General features: G+C 43.7%; 1 protein-coding gene across 1 annotated transcript in view; it reads left to right on the forward strand.

The window, feature by feature from the left end:
- The window catches only part of LOC102383723 (kalirin), a gene marked incomplete at its 5' end in the record, with an annotated part of 326,357 nt that overhangs the window by 297,625 nt on the left and 8,959 nt on the right, over nt 1-19,773 (forward strand). The window contains 8 exons of the mRNA XM_025212146.1: nt 1,636-1,751; nt 5,142-5,264; nt 6,942-7,124; nt 8,323-8,441; nt 9,900-9,966; nt 11,269-11,378; nt 13,826-13,895; nt 15,629-15,718. Coding sequence (XP_025067931.1) covers nt 1,636-1,751; nt 5,142-5,264; nt 6,942-7,124; nt 8,323-8,441; nt 9,900-9,966; nt 11,269-11,378; nt 13,826-13,895; nt 15,629-15,718 — 878 coding nt within the window. The remainder of the gene's footprint in view (nt 1-1,635; nt 1,752-5,141; nt 5,265-6,941; nt 7,125-8,322; nt 8,442-9,899; nt 9,967-11,268; nt 11,379-13,825; nt 13,896-15,628; nt 15,719-19,773) is intronic.

The raw sequence follows: 19,773 nt of genomic DNA on the forward strand, positions 1-19,773 counted from the left end.
ACGTGTATCAGCATCAGCACATGTCTCCGCGCTGAGAAAATGGTGGTGGCGTGCTTTGAAATAAAACATGTCCGATGAGCTTTTGTTCAAAGCGCCCCACCACCATATTTTCAGTGTGGGGATGTGTGGTGACGCGGATATAGATGATGCATGGGCGCTTTGAATTAGCGCAGCTCGCTAATTAAAGTGCCCAGCACTGTGCTGGGAACACGTGCAAACATGCCTTGCTGTGGCACTTGTAGTGCTACAAATGTATTTTTAAGTGCTACAAAAATGTAGTCCTACAGGCATGCACAAGTCCCCAGCTGGATCACCGCAGAGTGACCACAAAGGCATGTAGAGGTGAGTTTTCCAGCCAGGGAGCATGCAAGGGGGTTGGTTGTCCCTGCAGCTCTGCTCCCATCCGCCCGCCAAGGGAGAGGAGCCCATCAGTAGGCCCACTTACTACTCACTGGCATCCTGTTACCTCCCAGTGCCAGTCCCCTGGCTTCCACCCACTGTCTGTCCCCATGTTTGTAGGCATTACAAAAGTAACGTCTCTCCATGGGCACAGTTAACTCCTGAGATGTGGCACGAAGCGCTTGGGTTTCATACCCACTAACAACCCTTAATGCTGGTGGTTACACATGGCTTAGTAAGGTTAAAGTGGAAAGGTTGGGCAAATATTTGTCACTGATACTATATAAATCTTGTGTGTGTATAATTTTCAAGTGAACCACCATGTCGATCATCTGGGTTTAATCGGCCTCTTCTACAAAGACTGCAGAGTGCGGTTTGGCTCAGGCTGAATTTTATGGGAGAAGGTATGTCTCCTTAGGGCACCAGGCAGCAGCTGAACTAATGCAGCTGCTTCATGGCCTTGAGGTTGCACAAGCTTCTATCGATGGCTTTCTTCTCTCGATGTGGGGCAGAGTTAAGTGGATCAGGGGAGACAGGCTGATCACAGGTCCCATCCCTATCTCATGAACAAAAACTCACTGCACAGGGCTTCCCATGGTACTCAGGGATTCACATCCCCCTCAAAGACTCCCCACACTGCACAGCTGAACCTCACCAGTCTGTTGTGTCCTCAGAGGAAGCGGAAGCAATTCCTCTTTGGGATCAAACCTTAAATGCTGCATAAACACCTGGCACGTCTACAAAGATGCAGTATCCTCTGCTTGGCCCTAAATGCTGGGTCATCTCCAGCCACTCCATCAAACGGTGTAGACTCAAAGGGAAACATTTCCCCTCCTTCATGTTCAGACTCCTGAATTAAGCAGCCAGATAGACGATGGATTGAAGATACAACGAGGAATGTCCATTGATTTATCTGGCACTAGGTCTAAGCATCTGTTTTGTTCAAAATCTGTTCTGGTCGCCCTCCCTTCCCCTAACACATGCACACTTCCAGGTAACACTGAAACTGCCTAATTTTCAAAGACTTTTCACTTGAGAAGAAAATCATTTTGTTCTCTATTTCATTTTTTCAACTGCCCTTTTTTAACCCCAGGTTTCTTTGTTAAGAAGCATTGTCCGAGGGATGCTGCTTCTAGGACTTCAGCCGCAGAGAAATGAGCTCAGTTTCTAGTGGCTGATGGCCACCTCTGCTTACAGAGTCCATCATCATCACAGCCTTTTTGTTTTGCCCTATAGCTATTCTCAGCGAGCTGTTGCAGAGAGAGAACCGGGTTCTTCATTTCTGGACCTTGAAGAAACGGAGATTAGATCAGTGCCAACAATATGTGGTCTTTGAGCGCAGTGCCAAGCAGGTAGTGTAATAATCCCATCCCATCTGTCTCCTTGGTTTTAAAAAAATATCACTATTGTTTCCACATCACTCATTTATTCTGGGTACCTATTGCATCCCTTGAGCCCTACGTGCAGTCTGTTACTAGCAATTGGCAACTGGAAATGGAGAGGGGAAAAAACACTGTTTGGAGGTAGTTTTTATGAATGCAAATCTTCTGTCTGTTTTCCTCGGGTGCTCAAAAACAAGCCGAATGACAAATTAAAATCTCAGATATCTCTCTGCCTCGTGCAATACACTGGGGTGTTTGGAGGAAGGGCTCTTGGTACACACAGAAGTGATCTATAAAGTGATAGATGTTGCACATCATCAAGTGGGTTTCAGAGAAACTGGCAGAGTCCAAGGGAGTCTTATATGAATGTAGCTCAAAGTTTGATTAGTTCAAAGTTGGAAGCTCAAAGCTGGAAGTTTTGCTTAATTAAAGACAGCAGAATTTGGCTGCCTGGGTGTGGAAGAGTGCAGTATTATGGGAAAAGTAAGTAACAGAAAGACATATGTCCCTACTGCAACTTCTGCATGTTTTTTCAGGTTTGGGCCAAATTTAGTGGTGATTTATAAAGTGATGTGAGTTATGTGTTGGTAAATGGATACAAATAGGTATTAGAGAGTCCAGTAAGAGTACAGAAAAGTCAAGGTTATCCACAGTCTGGCCCTTGTATGATCAATCTTGACAGTGAAAAGTGCTGATGCTTGGGTTGGGAACAGGACTGTTACAGTCCAGAAGTGTTATAGACAGGCCATGTGTAGATGAAATGAGAGGTGCGTGTGCATGACACTTTAAAGCGGGCTAAATGCTTTTGCACCGCTTTAATGGTGTCAGTGTTTGCATGCCTCTGCGGCGTATTGCGCATTAATTCCAGCTGCTGTTTGAAATTCAGTGGCGTAATGCACTTTAAATGACTTGGGGCACAGCAAAGTAAAACTTGCTGCCCCTACAGGCGTGGAGCAAAGCGCTGGGCTCTGTGCAGCTCCACAGCTCTGCAGGAAGCCCTGCAAGCAGCCTGGCAGCAGCCCGGGAAGGCAGGCTCCACCCAAGAAAAGCAGCGAGCCTGATCTTTTTTTTTCCCCCCTGGAGCCTGCCTGCCTGAGCTGCGCAGGGACCCGGTGCTTCCCTCCACGGCTCTGGGTGCCTGCAGGTGGGTGGCACCCGGGGGGTGCTGGTGCTGCCACAGAGGGAAGCACCCCCACCCCACCCCCACAGCCCAGGGACCGCTCCGCCTGCCGGCAGCTCGCCCTCCCCTCCCTGCCAGAGAGGCAGGTAAGTCAGCGGGATGTGCGCACTACACAGGGGTTTAATCAGCCCTAAATTGAAGCGGTGTTTTTTAAAACCCACCGCTTCAATTTAGGGTCCCCATTTCGTCTACACACTCCCCTAATGTCTGTCTGTAACACTAAGCTCCACAATGTGTACATTGTGATTTTTTTTTTAAATGTCTTTCTCCTCATCTCCCCCCCCCATGAGGTTGGAAGGTGCATTTATTCCCATTTCACAGGTGGGGAACTGAGGCACAGACAGACTATGTGAATTAGCTAAGGTGAGGCAGGAATTTTTTGAGTAATAGAGAAGTGAATCCAGGCCTGTAAGTCCACGGCTAGAGTGCCGACCATGGTTCTTGCTCCTCCTCCCCACCACCTCTGCACAGGAGGAGATGACTAGACAAGGACCAAGGCAAGGGGAAATCAAACCTTAGGTTGTTAAAGCCTACATGTCAGGAGAAGGAACAGATCCTAAAGAGTGAGTGTGTTGATATAACACCCACTCTTCTGTCACTTAGTTTTATTAATACAAACCCTCTTGCTGGCTCTAGTCTATTTGCACTGATCCATCCTACCAGTGCAGGTCAGCTGGAAACCTAGTGAAACCCCCAGCTGGAAACCCAAGGAACCCTTACCCTGTTACTGGGAAAAGGCTGGGGGACAGGCAGAGCCTGCAAGGGCTCTTTAGGAGTAGAGTCTTTGTGACTCAAGGGGAAGTGAATACAGACACGAACAGCACGGGAAGAAGAGACGGGGGTTTAGTAGTCCCCAACAGCCCTGGTACAAGTGCCCTGAAACCCAGCAGGACAGAACAGACCAATGAGAGGTCACTGAGCTTATGCTACGTGATAGGCTAGACTGGCCAGAAGGGGAGAGGCTCGCCCTTAGGCCAGCAGGCTCTCTCTGGCTTTGGCTGGGGAAGAACCTGGACCTACCAGTTGTGGAGCCTGGAGCGGCAATAAGGGAAGCCCTGGCATGCAGGCAGAGAAGCTTCCTTGTTGTTTTAAGTTTGCCCAGGATGGGGATGACTTTGAGTTCAGCTTATTCTTTATCACGTGAGTATCTGGATGGGCAGTGTCCTTTGTTTTGCAACGGTAAAGATAGTACCTACCAAAGGACCAGATGATGGCTGTAGGGGTGGTTAGGAGGCTACACAGGGGCACTGGAGAGGCACTCCAGGTTTGCCCTTCCAGGGGCAGGGCGCTATAGACAGGGAGAGAGTGGAAAAGAGGGAGATGGGACAGGCTGCAACTGTGGGGTTAGAACCTGAGCCCCGAGAAAGAAAAAGGAAGGAGCCAAGAAGCTGAATCAGAGCAAATGAGCCCAGATGAGAGGCGTATAGCTAGAATAACCTGCAGGCTGAGGCCAAGAGGGCTGAAGTCTGTACAGGGAAGTGCAGGACAATTGAGTGACGCCTGCAAGGCATGGGTGTGACTATAGGGGAGGACAGAGGCCTTGATTAGAGATACCAGAGTCACAAGCTGTGGCTGCCAAGTTTGAATCATGCACACCGGGCATGAATAATTCCACCTGGGGCGCAAGCTGCCTGCAGAAAACGGGAAAGGTCGTGCTAACAAACAGAGGGCACAGAGGTCAGAGATGTCGTGAGTCCACTAGGCACCAAGCAGATCACTCCAGGACTCGGGGGCAGCCTCCCAATCAGCATAAAATGAACATCAAGGTGTAGCAGATAACATAAAGAGGGGGGTTATACTGAGACTTGGAGTAGGTGCAGGACTAGGGTGCCCACAGAGGGCATCTCAGCAGCCTGGAGGGCCTGTCCTATCATACCCCCACCCCTGCAAGGGTTTTCCAGGGTAGGGAGCTCCCGGGCCGTGTTGAACCGCAGGATCTTTTCCTCTGTAGTAATCTTACCGCACTTTCCCCACCTCACACATCCCCACTGAACTGGGCCATCTGCTTTAGCTGATTACTTTTCTTCTTGCACCCTCAAAATATGCTTTCATACGCAGCATGCAGGGGGTCCTGTTGGAACTGACCTACTTTGTTTGGAAGGGTTTTCATAAAAGTATTAGATTTTGAAATACAAATGTATTTATTTATTTCCCTTTTGGTTGTTTTTTGACATGTGCAGGCCTTAGACTGGATCCAAGAAACAGGCGAGTATTACCTCTCCACCCACAACTCCACAGGGGACTCAGCAGAAGAAACTCAGGAACTCCTTAAAGAATATGGGGAATTCAGAGTACCCGCCAAGGTAAACAGTGACAGCATCTAATGATGGGGTCTGCTTTATTGAGCCGGCGTTTCTGGTTCCTTTTAAGCCTTCCCCTTTTCAGGGCTCAGAACTGTGCAATAGATATTTTCCTTTGATTTGAGGATCTGCTGTTGACAGGATCTGCTTTTGACGGGAGGGAATTTTCTTTTGAGCACTGTGACATGCCACTTTTTTTAACCAGACATGAGCACAAAAAGGGAATCTTTATCTTGTCAGTCTATTTTGTTTGCCAGAGGTTGTTGCTCTGATTTAAAGGAGGACAAATAATTTGTATCAGGAATAATTTGCAGGAAGCTCGCCCCAACTCAATCCCCAAACAATTGTGTAAAAGAAAATAATGTTGGATAACAAATGAAGTACGAACGCTGGATCATCTCTGAGGTCATCTTGGACTCCATAGCTGTTCCTTCTATGATAACAATTACAATTTGTTTCTTTGATTCCAATCACACTGACCCGGGTGACCATTCTGCTTGGTAGGAGTGGCCCGTTAATCCCACTGAAGTACTTCTGATGAATGAATTTGTAAATGCCGGGGTGAGGGCCGTTGAACACAGGATTCTGTTAGCAAGAATCTATTCATTTCTGTGGGGCAGAAATCTAGAACGCTTGCTTCCAAAATGAGACCTTATATTAGACCAACTGAGCAACTGCAAAAAAAACAAAATCTTTTTCTGCTGGGGGGTTATCTTGTATTCAGGGCCATCTTATATTCAGGTAAATATGATAGTTGTTTTTATAAGCAATGTCCATCAGAGACAGGCCTGGACTCAAGCCCTGGATCTAGATATCTCCGACTTCTGGCAAGAGTTTCTGAGTTAGATTCTAGATTTAAATCACGCTCTAAATTTAATGACTGGTCCCCATGTATATAATGGATTGAATCAAAGCCCCAACAATCAAATATTCCTGGAAAACAGACACTGCTGACCAAGGCAGGATAAATGAGTAGAATCAAACTCTGGGAGGTTTGAAATCTAGCTGTGAATGTGACAGTTCAGTTCCCTTGCACTTTTAAATGGTATTATTAGAACTAGATCGTTGATTTGCATCTCCAGGGCTGGGATCAAAGCCTTTGACTGGCAGCTCTGCAAAGGACTAGAAATTTGGATTCAGGTCCCATTTCCCTTCTAGAGCAGAACTCGGCGTTTCAAGCCAATCTCTCCTGCTGATACATCAGCGTGCCCATGACAAAATGTTCCAAACTCTTGCCTAAAAATGAATTCAGAACAAATCTGTTTACTTTGCAGTGGGTAATTTTAATTCTCATTCACTGGCTGAGATCCTACCCATGACAAATAACAGGGTTTATACTTTATAGGTTCAAAAAACCTTATCATTTAGGAGGCAGGCAGGGGGGAGGTCTATCCAACCTGTAGCATACTTTTCTTATGTGTTTATGAGCTTGCGTCTCCAGGCGATTTTCCACCCTGCAAGCTGAAGTCCATTGACCGTCATTGAATACTTGTAAAAAGGGCATTCCCTTCCTGCAGGATGGGTGGGAATTTAAAGCTTTTGGCTATACATAGGATGGAATAAAGTCTTTATTTTACTGGCATGTGTAGGATTGTAACCTGGTTTGAGCTGTTATGTGGATTCAAAGCAAAAAAATAATAACAATAAACCCATGGTAACCAAGGACCCTGTTTTGGGCAGCAAACCAAGGAGAAAGTGAAGCTTCTCATCCAGCTGGCTGACAGTTTTGTAGAAAAAGGACATATACACGCCACTGAAATCAGGAAATGGGTCACCACGGTTGATAAACACTATCGAGACTTCTCTCTGAGGATGGGAAAATACCGCTACTCATTGGAGAAAGCCCTTGGAATTAATACAGAGGTACTGTAAGTCAATGCCCTGTTATGATACTGTACCCAAAGCTCAAGTCCTGAGGGCTAAAGAACGATGTACAGTTAGTGCTGAAAGATGTCGCTCATTTATCAGAAGAGATTAGAATTTAAGTAATCCAGAAATAGCCCCGCCTGTAGTGAAAAATATCTCGTGAGACGTCAGTGGATTAACAGGACAAAGTGTTCAAATACATGTTTGCAGGAGTTATAAAGAGATCATGTGGATGCTGGGAAGGAGCTCCATCAAGTGAAGCAGTTTCATGTTAACCGGAGCATAAATCACAACTGCTGCTTCTGTCTTGAACTGAGACCAGCACTTAACTGTAAAGTCCCACAAGACGAATTGCTCTCCATCCACATCTCAGGTCTCCAAAAGCCATGATATCTGGCCAGAGAGGCATTTGCTTCTCCTGGTATTTCTTAGCCAAAACACAAGTGAAAAGGTATGTGTGTGTTGAGAGGGGAACCTTTCAAAACACTTTTGGATATTCATTCTGCATCAGGAGGCAGCAGAGAAGGATGCACAGAGATCCTCCACAGTCAGATGTTCAAGACACTTTAATGGCCCTTTGCAGGAACCTGGCTTTATGCAACACTGCTAATTACTTTCTAGAACAGAATACCAGTAGCAGGAGATGGTTGAATCTGGCAGGGTAAGGAATCTGTAACATACCTTTTACCTACACATCCTTTGGGATAGATTCCCGCTGACTGATTTGGGACCAAATTCTGGTCCTTTAACTCAAAGGATTAAACATTTTGAAACCAACTGCTTTAATCTTGGGCCAAGACTGGGGTTCCCTTCTTCCCTCTTTACAGTCCCTCACTTGCAATGATTGGGACTAATTGTGCAGTAAGAAACTATACAGCTAAGCAGAGCAATGGTAAGAAAGGTTTAGATCTTTGTCTACCCATTTGTTCCTAGGTAGAAGTAATAGTAGAGACCTTTTTTAATTAATAGACATGCAATACATACAAATTTCCACCAGGAGAAACGTAAATAAAGAATGCTGTTGAATTCTCTCTTTCTTACTTTAATTTTTCTAATTCTGTCTGAATTAATTGATATCTTTTTTTTTTTGTCTTCTTTTTATTCCTTCTTATCAATTTACTCTAGTGAGTGTGCTGTCTTTTACACAGCACTGGGATTAGACTGAATTCAAAATATGGGTTGTTGCTGTTTATAGGATAACAAGGACCTGGAACTGGACATCATTCCAGCTAGTCTTTCAGACCGGGAGGTGAAGCTGCGAGATGCTAATCATGAGGTTAATGAAGAAAAAAGGAAGTCAGCCCGAAAGAAAGAGTATGTGCCAAAAACAGACACACACTGCAACGATTACATGTGGGCATGAACGGTGCTCTCAAGTCTATGTCCATCCAGTTGTGTGGCCATTAGGATATGGGTGCAAGTGTTTAGAAATTGTGGCCAAGTGTCACTGAGAGTTTTTAAAAGATTTCATTTGAATTTCTTTATACTGAATCAGTCCTGGGATAGTGAAGGAATGGGTCAGACAGCTGAATTAGACCAGAGTGCTTATAATAGCTGAGAGATCGGTTATCATCTGTCTGTATTCAGAAGGTGCACGCATGGATGAGGAGGGGTAAGAAAACTTAAAAATAATATGAATATGTGCAGTTATACAGTGATTCCAATGTAATCCTTTATATTCAGGTGGGAAGAAAACTTGATCCTACAGAGGTAAAGAGTTTGACCATTGATTTTAAGAGGCCAATATTTCACGCTTCGTTTAAGTTCAAGTTTAGATAGGCTTAAAACCATCAGAACTAAGAGGTTTTACAAGTTGGGAGACGCTCTGTTATACCTAAAATATGGGAAAGCTTTAATTTGACAGTGCACGTTTATTGTAACTTGTAAATTTTAATATATTGTGGGTTGAATCATTTGCACAGGGGAATACTCTTCATACCTATGAAATGGTAACTACACTGGATGGTCTTTATGAGAAACTGTTTATAAGTTAGGGGACACTGGCACGTTATGTGTGTTGGTGTTTTATTAAATGTCGGCCCAAATTTTGAAAATTTGCAGCGTTTCACCTTCTCCCTGAGACACCAAGGTGCTCTGCTTCTTTTAGAGGAACCAGGTGTTGAAAACCCTTCTTGCCTTTATCTAGAGCTTTGGTTCCTGGATACCCAGTGACTTGGCTACCTAATGGTTAAGACACCTATAGATTTGTCTATATGTCTGCATCAAAAGGGGTTTGAGCAGGGATGGCGGCTGTTCTAGATGTGTCCCTGTGTGCCCTTGGGCTCTTGCAGAATTGTGTCTCTCGTATATTGAGCAATACCTCAGTCCATCAGCAGTCACATTGAAATCAAAGCGCTACTCAGATTTAGTACGAGTCATTCAAGGATGTCCAACATTATGGGCACTTTTGAAAATATAGGTGTTGTGGGCCAGTCTTGAAGCCTTTACCTATGGAATATGCCCATGAAATTGCTGAGAGTCACTTGGCAAAGAACAAACGCATAGAAAATAAAACACCCTGGTATTAGAGAAATATATTATAGTGGGATTTTATTCAAATATGAAGAACTGAAATACCGGTAACATTGCCCATAGACGGCTAGAAAAAGAAGTGATATTTTATTCATAGAATAGAAGGTGTAATCTGGGGTGGTTGAAAGGTTAGACTGGAAATGCCTTGATTTATGACAACAACAGAAGAATGCTTTTCTTATTATAAAAACCACAGAGTGCATAATGTACAAACTGACTGAAATACTTTCCATCTACCAGATTCATTATGGCTGAACTGCTTCAGACAGAAAAAGCTTATGTCAGGGACTTACATGAATGCTTAGAGGTAAGTTATTTGCTCGGTAAGATTATAGTAGATTCAGTAAAGATGTGGCATCCTGTCTTATATTTGTACTGTCAAGGTTGCACTACAAAACCCTGGTATCGGGCACTGACAGATCCCTGGAAGGATGCTACGGTAGGTAGGAGTTAACTTAAATTTAGTTTTTCTTCCTCCCTTCATGTGTCTCTACAGGAAGATAAGGAGGCAGAGCTAGAGGAACCAGGCCAATCAGATTCCTCTGGTGGGAGTTGGGGAAGCAATAGAACAGGCTATTTTTTCACTGGGGAAAAAAGATAAAAAAGCAAATATTTCTATAAAACAATCTTTGTGTAAATGTCCACAAGGTCTTATGAAATCTTCTCTGTTTAAAAAAAGCTTCCTTCATCCTTTCCAAGAGCAGAAACAATTCCATGTAAATTAGGTGGCCACTTCCATAATTGTCACTAAATAATTTCTACATGTTGCCTTATGGCGATGTAGCGACATGCTGCATCGCCATACGGTGTGTTATGGTGAAGTAGTGATCATGTGCGTCTACATGTGATCACCGGCTACGTCGCCATAGCAGCGCGCTCCCCAGGTACAGTGTGCTGCAACAACGATGTAGCGGCGAAATTTCACCATGCGTGGCATAGTAACGCCCATACTGTGCCATGCTTTACTACTTCCAAAAGGAAGTACTCCAGCACAGTGATATGTAGCCGCATCCTGTGAATGCTAAATACGTCATTAATTACTTGGTAACGTTAACTAGAAAAGAATGAATGAGTTAATCCATATGCTAAAATTTGTTTGTTTATACCTGTCTTTGAATCATTTGTATCCCAGATTCTGATAAAAAATTAGACTCTGTTCCTGGATAATTTGTGAGCAGAAGAAAGGCTGGATTGCTCCTGTCGATTCGTTGCTATAACTAGTATGTCTAGTTTTTCAAGGTTTTATCTGAGTCTGTCTTTGATACTGAGGATATTAAACCTCAAGGAGAGAAGAGAGATGCTAGCTTTCAAGGCCCTGTACCTAGAAAAGGGATTGGATGCATGTGTGGAGAAAGCCATTGCTACTGAAGCTTCACGCTCGTCTTGCCTTTGAATATTTCTGCCTGTAGTATTGTGTGGGCTTCATCAGGGAGCTCTCGGTGAGACGGGAAGATCTGGTTCTGTTGGCACAGTTTTGCTCCCCTTCCTGACATCTTCTGAGTGTCGGCCCCTTGAAGTCCTCAAGAGATTTGTCATGGGGTGTTTCCAAGCTATTGCCTTTCAGTTTGTTGGTTTCTGCTTCTTCATGATGTAATTTGTTGCCTTGTAGACCTACCTTTGGGAGATGACCAGTGGAGTAGAGGAGATACCCCCTGGGATACTTAATAAAGAACATATAATCTTTGGCAACATTCAGGAGATCTATGACTTTCATAACAAGTAAGTCTTCCTAACATTTTCACAAATATTTCCTGGTTTAAAAAAAAAAAATTACTGTATTCTGGGGGCATCTTTAATTAGAGTGGATCTTGGGAGCTGCTCTGATTGAAGCGCCCACAGTGTCTCATACGTTCAATGGCCTGTGCTTCAAAATGGTGGTGGGGGCGCTTGAAAGCTCATCCAACGAGCTTTAGTTAAAGCGCACTACCACCATTTTGAAGCACAGGAGCGCTGAATGCCCATGACGCCAAGGCTGCTGGAGCGTGCTAATTAGCACGCTCCAGCAGGCTGGATAAATTACATTTATTCCGACACGTGCTGAGTAGCATGCATCGGAGCAGGTGTCGGGCATGTGTATAGGTACACTGGATGTCTGTACAGTGTCTGCTAAGAACAGGTACGTAAGTATTTACAGAAGTGCACGATATAAACTTAGGGCATATTGACCACTTCCTTTATTGCTTCTTTTTTCTAATTACATCTTTATTTGAACTTTGCCTATACCTGATCAAAAACCTAAAGCCGGACTAATAATAAAAAACATGATCGTGTTGCTTTGAAGTGCAGTAAGCTCTTTTCATTCAAGTTTCTCAGAGCAGTGTAGAAACATTAATGAACTGAGCTTGACATATCTGTTATATCCATATCCATCTAGCCATTTGGGAAAGCTTGACACAAAATGATTAAATAAAATTCCCCCCATTTTATAGATTGCTTTCTCATCAAGTATATATTGCAATACCTGTATGTAAAATAATAGGCTTCACCCTGTTTAAGCACTGTTAGACCAGAGTTTTGATTCCATCCTAGCCATACAAAATGGATTTAAATCAAGAGAACATCTCTGACTGGAGAAAAACCAATAAAAATTAAGGTAATCTCAGGAAGCAAAATAATCCTGATAATCATTTGATTGAGAATAATTTATTATGTAATGCCAATGTACTCTTAGGCCACTTGTAATGTAGTGAAAGGCTTCTGGATTTGATTTGAATTTATATAGGTTGGGCAAGACTTCTTATACATCCATGTTTCGTAGTTAAAGTAGGTTAGCAGGGGCCTTTCCTGTGCCACTGAAGTCACTGGGAGGTTTGCTGTTGATGTCAATGGATCCATCCCTGATGGATTCAAAGAATTAATCCCAACATAGTAGATAGGAAAGAGAAGATTTAAGTTGTAAATTCATTTGTAGATTCAGTCTGTCTTTTGAGTTGAGATTAAGTCGGTAAAGTGAACCGTATAAATAAGTGTTGCTTTTAAATCTAGCAATGCCTGGAAGTTTGGAAGTCTGCAGACTTCATGGCCAGACTGCCTGCCCGGCTCAGGCCCCGGCCCCAGGCCCTTTTACCGAAATGGGCAGCTCACTGCCTAGGCAGCAGCGTTTGCTTGCTGCCTTCGCTCTTGCAGCCAGCCCCTGCTCCTCTGCCTGGGCTGTTTTTCAAAGTAACAGGAGGCTTCTAGTTCCCTATTACACTCCTCCAGCATCAAATTTTGGGACCTGTGGGGAGCCCCGCGGACTGGATGACTCGGCTGCATAGGCCAGATGCAGCCTGCAGCCTGAACTTTGGGCAGCACTGCTCTAGATTTACTTAGGCACTGTAGTATGATGGACATAGCTTATGGCAAGATGCTCTGAATTTCTGCATGTGTATGCTTGCTCTCTGCATCCTTGCTTGAACACAGAGTGGAGCTTTGAATGGCATAATTTCTCTCCTTCCGTTTTTCCCCTTTGTAAAATGGGGATAATACTTTCCCCCCCCCCAACACATAAGGTTGTTATGGAAATTTAGTTAATTCCTGCACACCATTTTGGGGCTTCATGAGCACTGTTCTTGTGCTAAGCCATCAAAAAGAGAAGGCTGAGAGGGGACATGGTAGCAGCTGACTGCTACATCAGGGGAGTACATTCAGGGCTTGGTGAGCAAGTGTTCACCAGGGCAACCTTGGGGAAACCCAGGAGTAATGGCTACAAATTCCTGGAAGACTGTTTCTGGCCCAAAATTAGGAAAAATGTCTTCACAGTTAGTGTCCAGACTGTGGAATAAGCTCCCTCCAGAGATGTTGCAATCGCCTACCCTGGACATCTTCAAGAGGAGACTGGACAGGCACCTTGCTGGGGTCACTTGACCCCAGCTGTCTTCCCTGCCTGGTGCAGGGGACTGGACCCGATGATCTTGCGAGGTCCCTTCCAGCCCCTAACAATCTCTGAATCTTCTTACCTCTTGCTGAGCCACACAGCAGGCATTTCCGAAGGAGCTGTTGGAGTCAAATAGCAATGCATTCCTTACAGTAACACACATTTTCATTTCCAAGACATGAGGCATGTTTAATTAGCTTTATAATTAAGATGCTGTTAACAGTAATCTTTGCCTGGGTCACTCCGCTTGCCAGAGGTGTTCAGCCATGCAGAGTTACTAACTAGAGCTGTCTCTCTCTCATGTTTTCAGCATTTTCCTGAAAGAACTAGAGAAATATGAACAACTGCCTGAAGACGTGGGCCACTGCTTCGTCACCTGGGTAATGAGGCTTCCCATTTCAACATTTATTAAAATGATTTCGTCTGACCTGTACAGGAAATGAGCTTTCTGAGGGCTGTCTATAGGACACATGGGGCTATAGTGTGGCCTGGACAAGTAAATGAGTAGGTGGCCCCTTACACCTCAATGCTCCCACCTCGCTCGGCCTCTGGAACGGAGGGGTAGAAATGTCCTGCCCATCTCTCTCGTTGGCTCCACTTCAGTCACATTTGAAGAATTTAACTGGTGTGCATTTGATGCAAGCTGTCTGAAAGGGGCTTAATTTCACTTGATATATACCTTTTCCTTCAACGCTACCAGTCACATTGCTAATCGGTTGAATTCTCTTTCTAATTCCACTGTCAAGTACCAGCTCTTCTAAATCTTGTACTTTGATGTGTAGGAGTGGTCTGATCTGGATGCTACATATCCAGCGTCCATGTTGTTTGCAAGGGTATGTGCATACACAAGAGATCCTGTGGTTATAATAACACTCGGTTGACTTTTGATAAATTCTGAATTTTAAAAATGAACCCCCCCCCCCCAAAATATTTGCCAAGAAGTCAGAATCTCTGACATTTTGTTAACATTTCTGTGAGATTTGACTTTTCTTAATAGTATTAGTAGAAATTTTAACTGAGGCCAGGGAACATTGTCATTTACCAAAAACCCAAATGATTTACTAATGATTTTAAGCAGGATTGTAATTGAAAAAAAAAATCCCATGGAAAAAATTGTAAAAAAAAATTTTTTTTTTAAGATGAGTGATATAAACTTGAACTTATTTCTGGAAATTTTATCCATTTTTAACCATTGCCGATCATTCTTTTTCTTAGCGTATATGAGAGAGTGTGTGTTTATAGAAGCGGCCTAGATTAAGTGAAAAACATATATAAGCTTTGTTCTAAGTCTTCACTGTTGTTTCAACACTTGCAAAAGTAGCCAAATTTAGCACTTGGGAGCCAAGAATAGACTTTTATGCACTGAAGCACCAGCTGAGCACCCAGATAAAGAACTGGATTGCAAGACTTAGCCTTCCACTCTCTGCAAGGGAGCCCCCCGGCTCTTCCAGTTCTGAAGCCCCATAGATGAAGTTCAGTAAGATGAAATAGCATTGCACAAATGCCTTTAATTTACCCTTTAAAAAAATCAATTGGGAAACAGAATGCAAAAGACTCAGTACAACCACCATTCGATTTTGGAGCAAACGAGGGAAGGCAAACATTTGAGCACACCTCTGAAATGTCAGCCAGCTTGAAGTCAATGAGGCTGCAGCAGTTTGAACCAGCTGAGTATTTTCACAGTGACTTGAACTCAGGCTCTGCCTAGGTAATTTCGCTAGAAGAACGTTCAGAGGCATCCTGACTCCAGTAAAATGTTCTTCGCTATTGACTCCCGGATTTTGCCTTACAATTCTGAATTTGTGGATGTTCACTGTGAAACTTTAATGCATCTCATAGAAATGAATTTACAACTAGTTTAAGTGTTGGCCTCCCACCTCATGCCACTTGTAGAGTAGTAAAAGAAAACTATCCCCTTGCAACATTTGGCGCACACAAGCTGTTTCGATAGGAGCCGTATATTGCCTTTAATTGTTCTTTATAATCTCAATTCTCTTGTTGCTGTTAGAGGGACAGGTTTATTGCTTATATTTATTCTTCTGCGCTTTAATGGGAGACTGTAGAAGCAGAGCGGTAGCTTATCTTGCTTTTCCCCTGATGTTTGTTTCCACAGGCAGATAAATTTCAGATGTATGTCACCTACTGCAAAAACAAGCCTGATTCGAGCCAGCTCATCCTGGAACATGCCGGGACTTTCTTTGATGTAAGTAGCCCTTGCATTTTCAGCATCCACACTGCTGCTTCTGGAAAAGAGAGTTTGTAAATCATAGTCCTTTCAATTTATTTCATTCCATTGCTAATGTGTCCTACTGAAGGAAGGAAAACAGGTATGTGCATAGTGTTATGGTGTTCATCACCCAGGGCAAATCACTGAGTGATTGCTGGGACTAATGATCCTTATGAGAACCTTCAAACCATAGGTCCTGTGCTGTCAAACCAACAATTAAGGTCTTTGTGGTTCTTATATCTTCTTTAATTCTGTTTCCAGCAACAAAATAGAACAAAAGAGGCTGATCTCATATTGATGCCTCCTATTGATGCTTCAAATCCAGTAACAGGGCCTGTTCTTATTGACTATTGAAGGCAATTATCCCATCCTGCAACACTGTCCTCTTCTCCTGATGCCTCTGGCATCTACTTACTGTAGCAACTCCTAAACCTAGTGATAAATGCTCATAGGACCTAACCCCAGTGTTGCAGATGGAGGAAACTCAAAACTTCCTGAATTGTTGTATACTGTATTCAAGATGCATTGAACCTTTTGAGCCTGATCATTCTCATATCCACATCAACACTATTTAGTCCTTTAGAAATCAAGGTGGTTTTCCTTCTTAACATTGTAAGTACTTCTCCTTTCCCAAACACTGAACACCTCCAGTTACAGATAAACTCACCCAGGACGGTTCCTACTGAGATACAGCTGATAGCACGATTATTACATGAATATGTCTATGTGTATTTGCTATAGGCCACTGATTAAATTGTTTCAGTTAAACTCAATATTTAAAGCCTTTAAGTTAACCAGAAAAAAATCAAAACATGTTCATATTTTTACTATAGTTTGTTCTGGACCACATAATGCTCTTTGTGGACTAGACAGATCCTCTTTCTAAAACTACTTTTGCTGATTAAAGGCAGACAAGGTTCTTTGGGTAGATGAGATATCTTTTATTAGACCAACTGAGTAGTTGGAAAAAAGTTCTTGGCAAGCTTTTGGGTACAAATACCTGAAAGCTTGCAAAGAATTTCTTTCAGCTATTTAGTTGCTTTAATAAAAGATATCACATCTACCCAAAGGACCTTGCCTTAGACCAACACGGCTACAACCAAAAACCTTTGCTGGTTAAATAGTTTTACCAGCAGGTGGCACTTGAGTCTATTTAATCGTTTAGAAGTGGCTTCTTTGGGACATGGGCTATTTCAAAAGATTTACATGTTTATCACTGCGTTCACACAGATTAAAAAGTATTTGCTCTGCTAAGCTTTTCCATCCCAGCTGTGTACGTTGGCTGGAAATCTTTAGCTATTTCTTAATAGCAAATGTTAAAGTTTCAGCATATTCATGTTTTGCAAGGGGTGATGTTAGTTATTTTAATGAGATGAAGATTTTGCTGCTCTGAAAAACAATTCAGAGTGCAAAAGGGGGAACGTGACTTTCCGAAAGAGAAGTTGAAGGAGAAAGGTCTCCCTCACCCTGCACTTTGTGCAGACATTTGCACCAGTGAAAAGCAGTTTAAAGCATTTTATTTCAGTAGTATTGCCTTGTGCGTGTGGGAGGGTAGAGAACAAAGCTATCGATATACGGTAACATGAAGAAGCTATTTTGGCACTCTCGGTCCACCTAACAAAGTTTGTTCAAGTGCAGAATATCTTGCTGAAAAAATAACATGTTCATAACAGCCTTCCGCTTGCATCGCACCTGAGAGGCACCTTAAACTGCTGCACAAAGTTGACTGCCACAGGAATTTCTCCTTCTACTTCAGATCATCCCTTGTACAAAAGCAGCACCTGTTAAAAGAGTATAACTGAATATCCATGGAAGTCACTGGAAGCCTTGTCATTCTAGGGATCCTTCCCGGAATTGGATCCTTGCATAGGTCTGAGTAAACAGATCACCTTTACATGAGCAGTGAGGCTGCTTCGATGCACTGCAATCACAGTGCGTTGGAGCAGACTCAATTAATGAAGTCTGCTGGACCATGGTAATTACTGCACTCCAGCAGACTCCAGTGTCATGCATATCAGCACCGCCGCGCTGAAAAATGGCGGTGGGGGCACTTTAACTAAAGCTCACTGAATGACCTTTACTTAAAGCACCCCTGCCACCATTTTTCAGTGTGGGGACTCTGATACGTGTGACACTCTAGGCAGTTTAATTAGATCGGCTCTTGGGGCCACTCTAATTAAAGTGCTCCTCCCCCCCCATAAATTGTAAGACCAGAAGGGACCTCAGAAAATCATCAGGTTCAGCCCCCTACACCAAGCAGAAAAGATAACTGGGGGTCACGGGACCCCAGCAAGCTGACTGTCCAGTCTCCTCTTGAAGATTTCCAGGGTAGGCGATTGCACCACCTCTGGAGGGAGCTTATTCCACAGTGTGGACACCCCAACTGTGAATAAGTTTTTCCTAATGTTGAGCCTGAATCGATCTTCCAGTTTTTGGCTGTTACTCCTGGTTTTCTCTGCGGGTGCCCTGGTGAACGGTTGCTCACCGAGCCCTTGATGTACTCCCCTAGTGTAGCAGTGAGCTGCTACCAAGTCCCCTCTCAGCTTTCGTTTCCTCAGGCTAAAGAGTCCCAGATCCCTCAGCCTTTCCTCGTATGGCTTGCCTTTTAAGACTCTGATCATACGCGTGGCCCTTCTCTGGACTCTCTCAAGCTTGTCCACATCCTTGTGAAAGTGCAATGCCCAGAACTGGACGCAGTCCTCCAGCTGTGGTCACACCAGTGCTGAGTAGACCGGAAGAATCATCTCCTTGGCTTGGCTGGAAATGCACTGATTGATGCATGCCAGAGTATTATTTGCCCTACTGGCTACAGCATCATGCTGCCAGCTCATATTCATACCGTGGTTTATTATTATTACCCCCAGGGCCCTTTTATTCGTGGTGCTGGTCAGTTTGGTGCCGCCAAGCCTGTAGGTGTTTTGGAGGTTGCTCGTCCCAAGGTGGAGCACTTCACATTTCTTGACATTGAACTTCATCAGATCCTGATCCACCCAACTTGCTAGCCTCCCAGAGCACATATATAAATGCCCCATATTGACTTGGCTATTTAGATCACAAAGCAGGAGAGAATGGCATCTCAACTCTGAAACTATACGACGACTAGAGGGAGAGAATATAGTCACCCCACCTGGAATATGATGTGGACACTGAAACCAGCACCTTATTCTTTTAAAATTAGAAGGGAATCCATAGCCCTCACAGCTTGTTTGATTCATCCTACTCTTTCCTCCCTTATACCTGGTGTCTTAAACTCCTTTCTCTTGTATTTATTACAGTAATCCATTCCACAGTACTAAAACTGTGCGTGGTGTCTTCATCCAGTGGCTTTAAAAAGCACTGATTTGACTTGACAGATTTGTATGATGCAACTCCAAATATAACACAATTCATAGCATAGCTGTTTCTGGCTGTTAATACGAATTGTCTTGGATATTCAACTTGTAGAGATCTGCACAGCATAGAAGTCAGTGGAGTTACACTAGTTTCTACCAACTGAGACTCTGGTTCATAGCCAACAGCCCTGATTTGCTCTTGCATCCACTTCATAGCTTGTATCCTTGAAGTAATTTAAGTGGTAGATCTGAGTGATGCTTTCATGTTTAAGCTACTGTCAGCACGTTTCCCTTCTGAGAGTATTGAAGCACGGCAGGTATAACATTGGATGGCACATGGTCGGGCTGAGTGCTCCACAGGAGACAAAAAACATATGAATCAGGGAGGATCTAACTCACGTAGCTGCCTACATTCTTCCCTCTTGCAATTTTTCTTCTCAAAATCATAGAAAAAGATCAGCCTATTAGTTGAGAGCAGCCCCCCCAGGCACCTTAGACTTGCATGACCAGCATTTGCCTTGCACAACACAATAAAGCTCACTAACTTTGGCAGTGTTACAGGGAATCGTGTTTCCGCACGGATGGAGCATTCAGGAAAAATTCCTCCAGTGAAGTGGATGTGAGATGTTGTTCCTCAGGAGGGAGGTGAGCAAGCAGGGTCCGTGTCTCCCCGTCATTAATTCTTCAAGAAATAGCAGT

Source organism: Alligator sinensis, unplaced genomic scaffold (genome assembly GCF_000455745.1).
Source record: "Alligator sinensis unplaced genomic scaffold, ASM45574v1 scaffold1226_1, whole genome shotgun sequence".
In the NCBI taxonomy this organism is placed as follows: Eukaryota; Metazoa; Chordata; order Crocodylia; family Alligatoridae; genus Alligator; species Alligator sinensis.